A 16,308-nucleotide genomic window follows, 5' to 3' on the forward strand; every position below is an offset into this window, starting at 1 on the left:
ATGGGTTCCGTACCTGAGTTCCAGAGCCTCTACCAGAGCTCTATAGTTGTGTCTGTCGGCTGCTGTCAACTGTCCACGTATTTCCAGTGGTTGTCCCTTCAAGCTCGTTGCCAGATATACAGCTTTATGCTCCTCTGTCCATCCATTCATCTCTGGCAGTAGCTCAAATTGTGCTCTATATGCTTCCCACGGTGCCTTCCCAGCGAATTCCTGTGGCTTCCTTTTATCGTCACACAACTGCCTTTAAAATACTAATACAAAGTTCGCGATGACCTTTAAAAGAATTTTGTCTTTTATTTACCAGTTGACAAATAAAAACGATTTAAAATATGTTTATTATTATTTATTTAACATGTGAGACCAGCGGATGGAGGATAAGACTAGACTGGTAGACGGTGTATCCTAGGCCCGGGCGTTATAATGTGACGGTCAATCCCACTATTTGTTGGTAAAAGAGTAGCCCAAGAATTGGCGGTGGGTGGTGATGACTAGTCGCCTTCCCTCTAGTCTTACACTGCTAAATTAGGGACGGCTAGCGCAGATAGCCATCGTGTAGCTTTGCGCGAAAATCAAAAACAAACAAACAAACTCACCGACATGCGAGTCCCACTTCCGCAGTCAACTCCAAAAGCCAGAACACATCTTTTATCCTACATTATAGCCTGTGTCCTGGTGATCTGTTTAACTTATACAGCGTTTTTGTCGTAGTTATTAAGGCTTGTTTTGATAATTCAAATGCTTTTCAACACTAGTTCGGTCCTGCTGTTTTTAAAGCAGTCCTTCCTTTTGATGTTGATATTTACTTAACTGATGAAATAATGTTTTTACACATATTAGTATATATATATATATTTATAACATCTATTACGTAATTTACACTAACGAGAACATGACAACAATATTAGGTTTATGCTTACACTGTACCCTAAGGAAGATGTTGTTACTCTCCCCCTGTCCTTCAGTATTAGTAGCAGTACATGTATAGTGCCCTCTACTGGCCTTCTGAACTTTCTGTAGAACCAGGGTTTGATTACTCACGATGATTCCTAATGTAGTATTAGTGTAGATTTCCTGTCCTTCAAATGTCCAACCGATGTTCGTCGCTATTGGATTCGCTCTAATGTTGCACTCTAAGTAAACGTCATTACCTTCTTGAATATGACTGTGTCGAAGTTTACTACCAAGACGTAGAAATACTTGAGGGGCATCTTGGAAAGAAAATGAGAAAATTTGCTACGTATTACGAGTAGTAACATAATATCCACGGCCTTCAAATTAATATTTATTTATTTGACTCTGTATTCTTGATTTAATAAAGTTTAATTGTTCCTATGGCGAAATCTTAACCTATTTACTGTCTTCAACATTGAATGGCATTATTCTATATCAGATAGATTTGTTTTTTTTCATTTTGGTGACACTATCTTAAATATTTTTTGGAGGAGGGTTTGGCTACACATGTGGAACATAGTCTACAAAAGGTTAAAAACCATTGTCTTATAGTATTTTTATGGTTCTCAAAAAACAGTTAAGACCATGTTTTATCTTTAGACTTGACAAATAACATGTTTTTGTATTAATCACACGTATTTCCATCATTGATTAGTATTTTTTATAAGTTGCATGTTTATCACATTGTTTATTATTCTGTGAATGCTAGTTATTTAAGATATGTCGTAGATCAACGTAATAGTCGACATCAACGTTGTTTAACAAGATAGAAACGTTTCAAAAATGTTTATCATGATAAACAACTGCCCTTAGACAAAACATGTGTTTACTTCTGCTTGTATAACAGATGAACGAAATATAACCTTCCTTAAGTAGTAAATAAAGCTATTATAATATAATGTAACTGAGTGAAATTAGAATATTATCAGCTAACAGCAATATTTTATTTACGCATTTCCTTCAGTAAGTTTGTTATCAAACAACGTGGGTGAAAGTAATCTTCTTTCACTTATCCTTTGAATGCTGTGAAAAGTAAACAGTATCTCTAAATATCCGGTTGCACAGTGATACGTTAAACAGTATCTCTAAATATCCGTTTGCACAGTGCTAGGTTAAACAGTATTTCTAAATATCCGGTTGCACAGTGATACGTTAAACAGTATTTCTATATATCCGGTTACACAGTGATACGTTAAACAGTATCTCTAAATATCCGGTTGCACAGTGATACGTTAAACAGTATTTCTAAATATCCGGCTACACAGTGATACGTTAAACAGTATCTCTAAATATCCGGTTACACAGTGATAGGTTAAACAGTATTTCTAAATATCCGGTTACACAGTGATACGTTAAACAGTATCTCTAAATATCTGGTTATAGAGTGCTAGGTTAAACAGTATTTCTAAATATCCGGTTACACAGTGTATTGTTAAACGTTATCTCTAAATATCCGGTTACAGAGTACCACGTGCCATTAAATATAAGTAGCATGATGAGACAGTAACTGGTAATATAAAACAATAAAAAGTAACTCATTTTCAATCTAATCAAAGAACTATGTAAACATATATTGTTTATATTTTAATTTAAGTAACTTTCACAATGAAGGTGATTTTATCAATGTTAGTTTTTAACTAGCAACGATCTTAACTTTCACAATCAAGGTGGTTTTATCAATGTTAGTTTTTTAACTAGCAACGATCTTAACTTTCACAATCAAGGTGCTTTTTCAATGTTAGTTTTCTATCTAATTGTTAAGTATCAAATATTCTAAAATAAAATTTTTATAGTTCGAGTTCAACAATTCCATTCTGTTTCAAGTTCAACTTATTTGAGTCAAATTGATTAAACACATCCACCGGTTTCACATCTATCGTCATAAAAGCACCATATACCGAATAAGACCTAATGTTTCGTGACATTTTAATTTATCTCTAGGAGTATGTTATTTTATATTAAGATATTATTCTACTTCTTGACAACACAGGTTATGAGTTTGAAAAATCTGTACGTTAGGAATCACTAGTTCTAAGACTTAGTGATATAAAATGTCTTACAATGTATTTCCAGCTTAATTCCATCTTCCATATCACTCCCTGGTACTAGCCGGTTCTCTGCAGCACAAGAAAGGTAAACTCCATCATCTTCCATGCTGGGCGTAAATGTCAGGATGCTTGTTGTAGCGTTGCCGTTTACAGACACTACAGACTTGGCGGTCATTTGGCGCACATTACCTTTCCACCAGGATATTTTTGCAGGAGGGCGTGAACCAGCTGTAAAACATTCGATTTCTGCAGGCTTCCCAGCTGAAAAGTGGCGCCCTTCTTTTAAATGAACCTCGAGGGGTCTGACTAGTAGAAAAAGTTTGATATAATGTATTTTACAGAGAGTTTGCAATGACTCATATGTATTTAATACGAACTTCCAATCCCAGCATGCTACATAATTAGAGCGATAATAAGAAATCAACCCAGTAATGAATATAGCTAATTAAATGTACATTTTCTTAAGTCCCTATTTATAAGGATTAGAATGCAATGTTTCATCATTAGGGTACCCTAACTGTTAGCAATATTTTCGGCTAATATAGCTAATTAAGTGTACATTTTCTTAAGTCCCTATTTATAAGGATTAGAATGCAATGTTTCATCATTAGGGTACCCTAACTGTTAGCAATATTTTCGGCTAATATAGCTAATTAAGTGTACATTTTCTTAAGTCCCTATTTATAAGGATTAGAATGCAATGTTTCATCATTAGGGTACCCTAACTGTTAGCAATATTTTCGGCTAATATAGCTAATTAAGTGTACACTTTCTTAAGTCCCTATTTATAAGGATTAGAATGCAGTGTTTCATCATTAGGGTACCCTAACTGTTAGCAATATTTTCGGCCGTAATTCCAATAATGTATTGAGCTAAAAATGCAAAATAATCACTATAATAAAAGAACAATAATAAAAAATTAAATTAAAAAATAATAAAATTAGACATACTAAACTGTCTAATCAATTTTGTTAATGGTTTTGTTTTTTCTTTATAACAAAGCCACATTGGGTAAACCTTTTGTGTCTACCACGAGGATAGAACTTATAGGCTTACCGCTGTCGCACCGGGGGACGTGTTAGTGAAAATTTTAACACTGAAATAATATGAACTGACTTTTCCACAAACTACCTAATCACGTCTCGTGGCTAATGGAAATCTATTAAGCAACACTATCAGAGTAACTTAAGTGGAGCGTGGCATATGAGGTAAATTACAACAGCACATGTTACTGTTTAGCGTGTGTTCAGTCAAGCAGTAAGAATTGAACAAGAATACAGCCAAAAACTAATGTCTTTTCAAGATGAAAAATAATATGTCAGAAAAGTAAATATTAAAAACACAGTAATACCAAAAGACATCTTTAATACGAATGTTTTGGAATTTCCTTAAATTCCATCATCAGCGTTAATATCTAAAAAAAAGGTTAGTTCATAATACTCGAACTACAAAAAAACAACATTAGCATAGAGCGAGTTTTCGTATTCAATCGGAGGTTTAGACTAAAACAGATTTAAACGGTAACGATATAATGGAGCGTACGATAAAACGTGAAGATCCATCAACAGGGGGAGGAAGTAGTGGTAAAAAACCGCGAAAACTCAAAAACGCCCAAAAAACGCAAAATGCAAAACTGAAAATTTTTATATGGACCCAATGAATCTTCTTACCAAATTTGATGAAGATTCATCAACAGGGGGCAAAGTAGCGTAAAAAATTCAAAATACAAAACCGAAATTTTGTACGTACCCCCGCATGGATCTAATGAACCTCCATACCAATCTTGGAGAAGATTCATCCACACCCTGCGAAATAGTTACATGGACATACAACAGACAGTATTATCACACTTACATAGATTCTAAGTGTTGAAGTAAATACTAAACGTAGCTTAATTTGTGAGTAACATGTTTTGATTATTTTTTGAATTTGATATTTGAGTTTAAAACTTTGTTTGTCAGTGAAAGTACGTCTCATTTTATCCACGAGTTGTTCGACTTATCAATATGTTGTTACGCTTTCATGCGTTCCACAGTTCATCAAATGTTCACCTCTAACTCTGCAATAATATGGATAAGAAAGCTGAATTATTAACTTGGAAAAATACTCGTTTCTGTTTATCGAAAAAAATGCGTAAAACGTAAGTGTATTCAGAATTGACCTAATTTTTGGGGTTAGGTTTTGAATGTGATAGTGACTATATTTATAGAACAAACCAGAACCTGTGTTTTAGTGTGTGTAAATTTAATGTAAAGTTCAGGCTAACGTTGTCCCCCATATCCATTCATGGGGTAGGGAATGTCATCACTGTTTTTAAATGTGAAACTGGTCGAAAGAACTGTATATATTTCATTACTCATCTTCAAGTTTATGAAGTATTTCTGTATGCCTTTTATGTGTGTGTGTGTGTTAAATGAATGGAAATGAAATATTTTTATAAACGTAATCACTCCACTGTTAGAAAGACAATGTGTGCATTTAGTCTTGGAGTCTTTCGTGTGTCTCGGTTACTTCTTAGCTAAATAAACTAAAGCATTATTTTAATTGATTGCAAATTTTACAACAACCAAATCGAGAAAGCACACTATGCAAGCAATATTTTTCGATAAATGAAATTGTTAATTTCAACAAAGTGCTATTATAATAGTTCTGCCTTTCAAAACTAAATTGGAGTTTGGATATAAAAACATAAATATAGAACTAAATGATGTGGTTTATTAGAAGTTAAACATCATGATTAGTAAACGGTGAAATGCGTAATTATGACATTCTTTGTATTAATATTAGGTGGTCCTGAAAATGACATTTGGTAAAAGTGAATGACATATGTTTTCACAGGATCAATACCCATCATCCTCAGGACGAACACTCATGCGGATAACACAGCGTTCTTCCTGTCAAGTGCTATAATATCTGCAGAATGTCTACATTTTCAATCATGTGATTGCACAAATAAAACAAAACACATGGGACACTGGGACGTGGTGATTGTTTAGAATATGCCTACCAAGCGCCTTTTACTTGAACTCAAAATTTCCAAAAACTGAACATCAAATGTATACTAATTTTTATTACAATCTAGGACAAACCAACTATTATGTATTCAATGTAAACAGACGAAGAATGTGTATGGGTCCTTCACCCTCTTTGTTCGTTGGATGATAAATAGTGTAAGTTTTATATCAAATCTAGAACAAACCAACCCTTATGTATTCAATGTAAACAGACGAAGAATGTGTATGGGTCATTCCACCCTCTTTGTTCGTTGGATGATAAATAGTGTAAGTTTTATATCAAATCTAGGACAAACCAATCCTTGTGTATTCAATGTAAATAGACGAAGAAAGTGTATGGGTCATTCCACCCTCTCTGTTCGTTGGATGATAAATAGTATAAGTTTTATATCAAATCTAGAACAAACCAACCCTTGTGTATTCAATGTAAACAGACGAAGAAAGTGTATGAGTCATTCCACCCTCTTTGTTTATTGGATGATGAATAGTATACATTTGCTTATGTCACTAAATGGTTGAGAGCTCTTGTTATTAAATTACAATTTTGATAGTGATTAATCCAATTAAGATGGACACGAAACTAGATTTTTTGAACATCTTATACCAAATCAACTGAATAAATATTTTCATAAACAATAGTAAATGTATACAAAATGATGTTATTCTTAATAAACAAACACACTGAGCTCTATAGATAGATTTCGTTCTATTGTAAGGTTAATACAGTACTGTAAACCCTGTTTGTACAAAACTGAAACCCGCGTGATGATGATCTTGATGTATAGTACAGTTGCTGGTGTTTTTATGTCTGAGCTGGAAACAAATGTTTATTTTAGAAGTTTATCAGAATTGTCATGGTTGATATATGTACCAACCAATATCAAAAAGCACGTCTAATTAATTATCAAGTGCTATGGCTTCTGTTTCCTTTGGTTACTTGGTTAACGTGAACGTCCTTTATTATTCCTACCTTGAAATTTTACTGTAAATGACTAGAGATTATTTTGAAAGTATTGATCTAAAAACATAACTCATTACATAAAATCTTTGAGTATCATAATCTCCACAAATGTGTGATAACAGTACTATTTAGAGGTGTAAAATGTATCATAATCTCAACAAATGTGTGATAACAGTAATATTTAAAAGTCTAAAATGTTACTTAATAACAATACTATTTAGAGGTCTAAAATGTTGCTTAATAATAATACTATTTAGAGGTCTAAAATGTTGCTTAATAACAATACTATTTAGAGGTCTAAAATGTTGCTTAATAATAATACTATTTAGAGGTCTAAAATGTTGCTTAATAATAATACTATTTAGAGGTCTAAAATGTTGCTTAATAACAATACTATTTAGAGGTCTAAAATGTTACTTACATTAGAATTATGTCTATCTAAACAAAATTCAGTTATCAAAAGAGGATTAAAAACAAGGGATTTTCACTAGAATATAAAAATCTAATTACAACTTGATTTAGAAGATTAAAACAAATTTGTTAGAAATAGTGATTTAATTCAAGCTAAGTATTTGTGAATTTGTTTCTTTGTTTGCGAATAGTTTTTGAGACAGGAGGACCAAACTTGGAAGGCGGACTCGAGATGACACGGGGGAGTCCTTATCTATATGACATAGTCACACCATCAAAAGATACCAAGAGGGCTAAAACGCTCCAGTTAGACTGGCTTTTAGGGTAGATTTTCAAGGTCGTTAAATGTTAATCTGGCATCGTTTACTCGACCTAGAGAAAGCATTAGATACAATTTGGCACTCAGGTTTAACGTTCCGGACGTTACATTATTCGCTGGTTATCCAACTTCTGAGATAATACAAAATGTCGGTTAAATATAGAGGACATCTTCTCAGAGTGCTTTACTCCTGAGGTGGGTGTCCCTCTCAGATGGGTTGTTAGCCCCATACTCTTCATCACGAATGTAAGCGATACGCTATTAACTGATATAAAAGTCTCTGTTTTACTTCACAATCTGCGGTTGATGTAGCAATTTGGAAACGTTCCATAGCAACCACAAAATTACAACCCACGTTAAATGACATAATAGGAGACTGCCAGAAGAAAAGAAGAAAAATTAATGTACCAAAAACACAAGTACTCATGTTCACAAAATCAAACTGAGTTCAAAAAACAAAACCGTGTTTACCTACATGAAACCCTCCTCCAGACTGCTACATCAGCAAAATTTATAGGCCCTTACCTACGACTCGAAACTAACCTGACAAACACTCGTAAATGAACTGAGAAATAAAATCTGGAAGCGAGTGAATCACGTCAGGAGTATGTCTGGGGAGACCACAGGCATATCGCCGAGAAACATAGTAAAAATCTACAAACGGTACATGCTGCCGGTAGGCGAATACGCCTGTCCAGCTTGGATTAACGTCACCCCGCACATTATCAAATAGAAATTTCAAATTCTACAAAACTCAATTTTCACTACAGCGTATAAAGTTCCATGCATAACGAGTTTAGTTTTCCTATTCAGTTATGCGAAGATACACGAACTCAACGATAGACTCCTGAATAGATCGGTCACCTAGTTCTGTAAAATTCTAAACAAAAACGAACAAGCACGTTCACTAGATAGTGATATCATACTTTATGGAAATAAGCCTAAGTTCCTCTCCCCCATGTACTACAAATATGTATTACAAACTGAGATACCCATCCTTATAAAACATGGGTTGGATGCTATGATGAATAAAATATTATTACACTATTCATTATAACTTCATGAAAAGTTTTGTATAAACTTTAATAACTCAATATCTTTATACTTAAAATATGGTATACACTATGTAATGGTCAGTGTGAATTTGTAAAAAGAGGTATCGGCCAAACTAGTGACGGTAGGTGTGCTTTCTGTTAATCGTTTTTAACGCCCAGCTCTAATATCCTTCCACAGTGTTTCACGTGAATAATTAATTGACGGTCAATGGCCACAGAAGTGTTTTAGGGGTCGAAGTTGAAAGGTCACGGTTCCAAATAGGAGGTGGGTATAACTTAAGAAATGGCTCTTGATATTAGCCTCATTGTGGCTGATGGAGTTTGTTTGTTTGTTTTTTAATTATACACAAAGCTACACAAGGGCTATCTGTGCTCTGCCCACCACGGGTATCGAAACCCGGTTTCTAGCGTTGTAAGTCCGCAGACATACCGCTGTGCCACTGGGGGCAGGCTGATGGAGTAGAAACTTAAAATGAGTTTATGTATTATTGCAATAGTGGCAGCCATTTTTTAATTGTATTGCTCCATAGAGAGTGTTGACGCACTCTCTGCGATATATAAGACATTTATGTGCCTTCCCCCATACTGTGTGTGGGTGTTGTGTTATAGAAAATTTAATAAAGTTTGTGTGTGTGTAAAAACGTGGCGCCATCTATGAATGTAGTTAACGTTAACTTGAGTCAAATATAATAACTGCTCAATATCAGCAATAATAGGTTGTGGAGGGGTTTGAATCCCCATTAACACGCCCTTGTTCCAAACCATCATCCAATATGGTTTGGTTGAAATTGGCCCAGCGACCTAGGAGTAGTTACATAACGGAGAGACAGACAGACACATATCTGTATTTTATATATATATATAGATAAGTATAGCAATCAGCCACCTAAATACTAGACTCACCTAGTCATATCATTTGTGTTGTGTATGTATTATGTATTGGAAGGGTTTTTATGTTTAATAAATACTAAATATATTACCTAATAAACAAGTATTGGAATATATGGGACTATTTGTAAAATGTATGACTGTTGACACTCCAAATAAAGCAAAGATGATGTAATTATGTCAGTGATTTTGCAAAAATACAGAACCCTCATTTATGAGATATTCAGCATTTATAAATGTTTCCCAGTAAATGGCGCCGACTAAAAGGGATCAAATAACACCAGTGCAGGAGGAAGGAAGAGGTCTAAATAGTACCCACCCACCAAGAGCCCGATTAAGTTTCATCACAAGCTAGCAAGACCAACATAGCACATGTGTTCTGATATCAAGTGTAGTGTTCTAACAGGTATTTGATTGTGAGTACAAACACCACTCCGAGTAAATATAGGAGTAACTGGGAATACTGGAGGAGCTTGCTCGGTTCATTGGTGCCAACATAGCACATGTGTTCTGATATCAAGTGTAGTGTTCTAACAGGTATTTGATTGTGAGTACAAACACCACTCCGAGTAAATATAGGAGTAACTGGGAATACTGGAGGAGCTTGCTCGGTTCATTGGTGCCTCTGTGAATTATGAGAGAACCTTGGAATCTGCAGTGGAATGTGGGTATTGTGTTATAGTGAAAATAATCAGTTCACTAAGTGTGTTTTAGAAAAATTCCAAGGTTCTCTCATAATTCACAGAGGCACCAATGAACCGAGCAAGCCTGCAGTGGAATGTGGATATTGTATTATAGTGAAAATAATCAGTTCACTAAGTGTGTTTTATAAGAAGCATTGTAATATTGGAAGAAGAATATTAAAAAGTAATAAATCTCAACTTCGAAAATCATCATTGATATCCTGTATAAGCAAAGTATATTGTTTGTTAATTTTATAAATATATTAAATAGATTACGATGTTGAGAGCTAGTAAATCTAGCTTGTTCAGACATCTGTTGATATGATTGTACAGTTTGTTTGGACTGGAGATCTTTGTGGTTGTTTGAAAAATATAGTTATAAGTTTGTTTGGTTTCTTTTGAATTTCGTGCAAACTTACACGAGGACTATCTGCGCTCGCCGTCCCTAAGTTAGCAGTGTAAAACTAAAGGAAAGGCAGCTAGTCATCACCACCCACCGCCAACTCTTGGGCTACTCTTTTACCAACGAATAGTGGGATTGACCGTCACATTATAACGCCCCCACGGCTGAAAGGGCGAACATGTTTGGTGGGACGGGGATTCGAACCCGCGACCGCAGTTTGCGAGTCTAGCGTCCTAACCATCTGGCCAAGTCAAAACATTTTTTTAAAATCCTTATTAAGCATTATTCTTAAGGCCCGGCGACCATATGTTTTGTTGTTGTTTTCATAAAACTTGATTCATTTCAATTAACTCATTACCTTAAGTATGATAAGGAGATATATGCAATTAACAATTATAAATTAATCGTAAATTGTGTGATCTTACTTACATAGTAAACCAAAATATTTAGTCGTACAAGTTCATCAAAAATTTTACGTTTAACGAGTATTTATAACATAAATAGATAGTACAAGAGGGCTATCTGCGCTAATCGTCCCTAACTTAGCAATGATGATAGAGAGAAGTCATCTAGTCAACACCATCCAACACCAACTCTTGGGCTACTCTTTTACCTACGAATAGTGGGATTAACAGTCACCTTTTAACGTCCCCAAGGCTGAACGGGCGAGCACGTTCGGTGATGTGGATTGCGAGTCGAGCGCCTTAATCTCCAGGACAACGTGAAAGGAATGTGCTTCCATTTATAGGTGATATTTAACCGACTTTATAATTTTATATCGAAAGGGTTCTATTCTAATATCATAAAGACTAGCAACTTTTATATGTGTTATGTGAGTTCTGTAGGTATTAGCACAAAAAGCTGTGCTAATAAGATGCCTCAATAATCCTATGTCAAGTGCTTTGTGTTTGTAATTTAAAATAAATTGAAATGTTCTACAGAACAAAAAAAAAGAGGGCGTTCTGTAAACAAATAAAATGCGATATATAACCAGATGTTACCATATTGATAACACATAAAATGGTAAGTATTGAGCGTTAGTTTAACTTAGCATATGTAATAGAAAAATCTATTTTGAAAAGGTTGCTTTTGTAATTTGATTTATTTGATGGAAAGTTATACAGTACTTATATATTTAGAACACGTATTAGGCCATATCGTGTCATTTGACAAAAACATAAAATGGAAAGCGTTGTTATTCTTTCGACTTGGTTAATTTGATTTATATGATAAAAAAAATATGTTTGAAAAGTTTTAGACTGGAATGATTATAAGGAAAACAATCGTGCTGCTTTGTGTGTGTGTATAGAATAAAGTTCATCTTAAGATAGCGCATAAAAACAGTGAATGCTACATGCTCCTTTTTTTTTATATGGCCTGGTGGCTAGGATACTCGACTTGCAATATGTAGGTCGCAGGTTCGAACCCCGTTACCGAACATTCACGCCATTTCAGCGTTGGGGTCGTTATAATGTGACGGCCAATCTAATCTTTAGTTGGCGAAATAAGACTAACAGAAGAGTTAGCGGTGGGTGGTGTTGACTAGCTGCCTTTCCTCAAATCTTTAAGTGTTAAGTTGGGACGGCTGGCGTATATAGCGCTTGAGTAGCTTTTCGTGAATTTCAACAAAACAAACAAACAAAGTTTTATATGTTGAACAACTACTTTAAAAAATCCTTCATTTTATACATTTTTTCCTTTCTGACAATCTTCGTATTATTGAGTTTAGTTTGCATAAAATATTTGTATAGGATATCAAAGGTTTAATAACTTGTGGGTAAAAGACGACTTAAAAGGAATTAAGCATGAAACCTTTGGAGAACCATACATAAAAAACGAAAAATTTAAGTCGGCTTCTTCGGCCCCTGCTCAGGTCGGACTTATACATTATGGAATACGTACATACAACAAAGTATTTTTAAAAGACTTAATTTTTCAATCATGCCTGCTTCGTAACAGTAAGATTTAGGGTAAGGTTAAGTTATAATTTATTTGGATACTTAGCTTAGGGTTAGAGTACCCTCACACAAAAAATGGGGTGTAGTTTGATTACGGATTACTTGGGAAAATATATGTAGTAGTATTAGTGCCAAAAAAACACGACAACAACAGAACTTGTTGGGGTTAAAGTATTTTTTGGGTATATTGTTTTGTGTCTTTTAGTGCACAAACGCCAAAAAATATTTACTGTCGTTATTGCTTAAACTTATTGTCAACTATAAGTATAACACTTTCATCGGTTTTTTTTCCCAAAGATTTGACCATATGTAAATTTTTAATATTGAAAAACTGAACTGCATGAAACTATGTTCAATTGTAATTATAATATTTGTATAATTTTCTCAATAATTTGAAAATATACAAATTTGTAGTGTTAAAATTTGTACTGTTTGAAACTATTGTCAATGCATATTGATTAAATTATATACTGACGATTTGTTTTGTTTGTTTTTAATTATGCACAAAGCTACACAAAGGCTATCTGTGCTCTGCCCACCACGGGTATCGAAACCCGGTTTCTAGCGTTGTAAGTCCGCAGACATACCGCTGTGCCACTGGGAGGCTATACTGACGAATAAATAAGAAAAATGCACGATATTATGTTTAATTATTCAATGCCGAGTCTGCAATTTAGGAAGATATGTTTGATGAGTTCCAGTATTTTTTCCGGTATTTTTTTCTTACAAATATATATATTCTGAATACATATTTGAGCTCTATGTGCAATCTGAATTGCTCACCATCTTGGCAGAATTTGTAACATTCTCCGGGGTAAGAAAGAGTAAAGCCCATACCCTCGTCTAAAATCTCACACAAAACACGGTAATGACAGCAGATGTTGCGCAATATAACATCTGGTTCCTCAGCTCTATAAAACCATTTTATCCGCGGTTTTTATTTGTTCTGTAGATTGAAATGGCTGACTTGCCACTGTGAGATGGATAAGTGCAATACTTGTCTGAACATGAAGACTTTTATTATTTCGTGCAAGAAGAACACAGTTTGGCCAACCCCCGAAATACCCCATCTTCGTAATCAAACACTATTGAAGGTTGAGTTATTTTGGCAGTAATCTGTTTTGTTTTTAAAATTAACAGATCGAGTCTTTTATCGAAGGCTCAGCACAGCCAGGTGGTTAAAGCACTTGACTCTCAATCTGAGAGTCCCAGTAAACATGCTTGTCATTTCAGCCGTGTGGGCGTTATAATGTGACGATCAATCCCACTATTCATTGGTAAAAAGGTAGCCCAACAGTTGGCGGTGGGTGGTGCTGACTAGCTGCCTAAATCATGGCCAGCTAGCACAGATAACCTTCGTGTAGCTATGCGCGAAATTCAAAAACAAACAAACCTTTATCCGGATTCGGTCACATCGACTTTCAGACCGGGGTGGGGGCTTATTCGTGTCTTCTTTTTTAAAAATATGTGTTTATAAAGCTGTCTCCCAAACATTAGTTTACTGACTTAACTGTAAGTAACATCACAATTATGGTCAGATAATTAAAATAATCGTTACCAGCAAATATTAAATATCCTAAAATAACTTAGGATGAATGAAAAATAAAGATAAGAATATTAAATCCGTAAAAGTTAGGCCTAATAAAATCATGACTATTACATATTTGAATAATGTGGTGAGCCAACTTAACTGAGTTACCGCGGCTGCCAGTAGTGTAGTATGTAATTATGTATGTTAAGAAAAATTGATTCAATACGAGGTTCGCGGGTTCGAATCCGGCACTAAAGATCCTTGCCCTTTCAGCCGTGGGGGCATTATTATGTGTTGGTTAATACCAATATCCGTAGGTAAAGAGTAGCACAAAAGTTGCCTTTCACTTTTAAATGAGGAAGGACTACGCAGAATTCAAACAAACAAACAACATGACTGCTTGCACATGAGAGAGTTTGAATGCTGTATGTATAAGTTAACTTAAACATATAGTACTTTTTCAGAGCTATGTAGGCTAATTTCTTAAAATCAAATATAAAACACTTGGTAATTGTTTAAACTATTCTATAATCATGTGGATAACCATTGAAAATACCATATTACGTTGGTTATTGGACACGTAGATAATACTATTTAATTAACTGTGAGATATACACTTCATTCAAATAATTGAATTACAAAGCATATTATCGTTAATTAAAAACGAATAACATACGATTTGATCATGTGTTGAAACAAAATAAAATCAATTATACCCAAGAGGTTTAACCGAACATACAAATTTATAGTATAAATTACACTTCATTAATATTATAATTAAAATATATAATTGTCCAATACAATCAATAATATGAAATAAAGCTCTGGTGGATCTATTATAAATTATCGTCCCTCTAGTGGCACCCTAAGGAACTATTTGCTCTTTGATCTCCACTTATTACAATCTCTACTGAGAAGGCTCGTTTGGGCGTAAGTACCCTCACTCCCATTTAATATTGTAATTTTTGTGTAAGAATTAAAACATTGTATAAACGTGCCAGTAAAGAAACATAAATATGTAAATTTTCTGTAAAAAAATAAAATTTTATTCGTCATAAACACAACACTAAAGAAAATATAACAGGGTCATAATAAATCTCACGCGCCATTAAACTGATGATGCTTTTAAATAGAATTAGAGATTTGGGTAAAATGTAATTTTAAGGTCATTAAAAGGAAGACGATTCTGACTGAGATCTTTTAAAAATATTAGCCTTGGAGCCTCGCATCTTTGTTAAGTGTATTAAAGTGACTGTTCAACAATTAGAATATATGGATCATCAGTATTATAATATATTCTGTTTTGGGCATGCGTACATTAAAATTTTTATTTCGTATTTATCTTTTGGAGGGACTATTCGTGAAATGATTAAGTGATTAAAACCAACTTGTGTCTAAAAAAACATCTGATCAGTCTGATAGCAAAATAAATGAAACTTAAAATATTCTTCAAAAGTGAAATTGCGTTATGTCTCTGGACTTACAACGCTAGAAACCGCGTTTCGATACCCGTGGTGGGCAGATCTCAGTTACCCCTTTGTGTGGCTTTGTGCTTAACTATAAACAAACAAACGTATCTTCTTTTCCCTAAGATATTTTCATATACATATGTCTTCTTAACATCATTGGCCAGGTGGATAAGGCTCTCGACTCGCAATCTGAGGGTCGCGGGTTCGAATCCCCGTCCCACCAAATATGCTTGCCCTTTCAGCCGTCTGCGGACTTACAACGCTAGAAACCGGGTTTCGATACCCGTGGTGGCCAGAGCACGAATAGCCCATTGTGTAGCTTTGTGCTACAACTACATATATAGAAATTATATAAAAGTGGGGCATGTTCACCTATAAACCAAAGACGATTTTTCATACATCAAAGTAAAGGCTAGATCGTTTATCGTGTGCACGAAATGGCCAGGTGGATAGGGCGCTCGACTCGCAATCTGAGGGTCGCTGGTTCGAGTCCCCGTCCCACCTTAACATGCTCACCCGGATCGTCATCTCCAACAGACTTGTGAGAACACAAAACAAAAATCGTTTATTGTAAGCGTTTATTCAAAATATTTTTTATAAGGAAGTAATTGAATATG

General features: G+C 34.6%; 1 protein-coding gene across 1 annotated transcript in view; it reads right to left on the minus strand.

Moving 5' to 3' along the window:
* LOC106471740 (carcinoembryonic antigen-related cell adhesion molecule 1-like) overlaps positions 1–16,308 on the minus strand; it is a 59,348-nt gene that overhangs the window by 23,107 nt on the left and 19,933 nt on the right. Inside the window, exons 4-5 of the mRNA XM_022400349.1 lie at positions 3,012–3,301; positions 918–1,208 (exon numbers count right to left, since the gene is read on the minus strand). Of these exons, the coding sequence (XP_022256057.1) occupies positions 918–1,208; positions 3,012–3,301 (581 nt within the window). The remainder of the gene's footprint in view (positions 1–917; positions 1,209–3,011; positions 3,302–16,308) is intronic.

This window comes from Limulus polyphemus, unplaced genomic scaffold, assembly GCF_000517525.1.
Source record: "Limulus polyphemus unplaced genomic scaffold, Limulus_polyphemus-2.1.2 Scaffold4827, whole genome shotgun sequence".
NCBI classification, from domain to species: domain Eukaryota; kingdom Metazoa; phylum Arthropoda; class Merostomata; order Xiphosura; family Limulidae; genus Limulus; species Limulus polyphemus.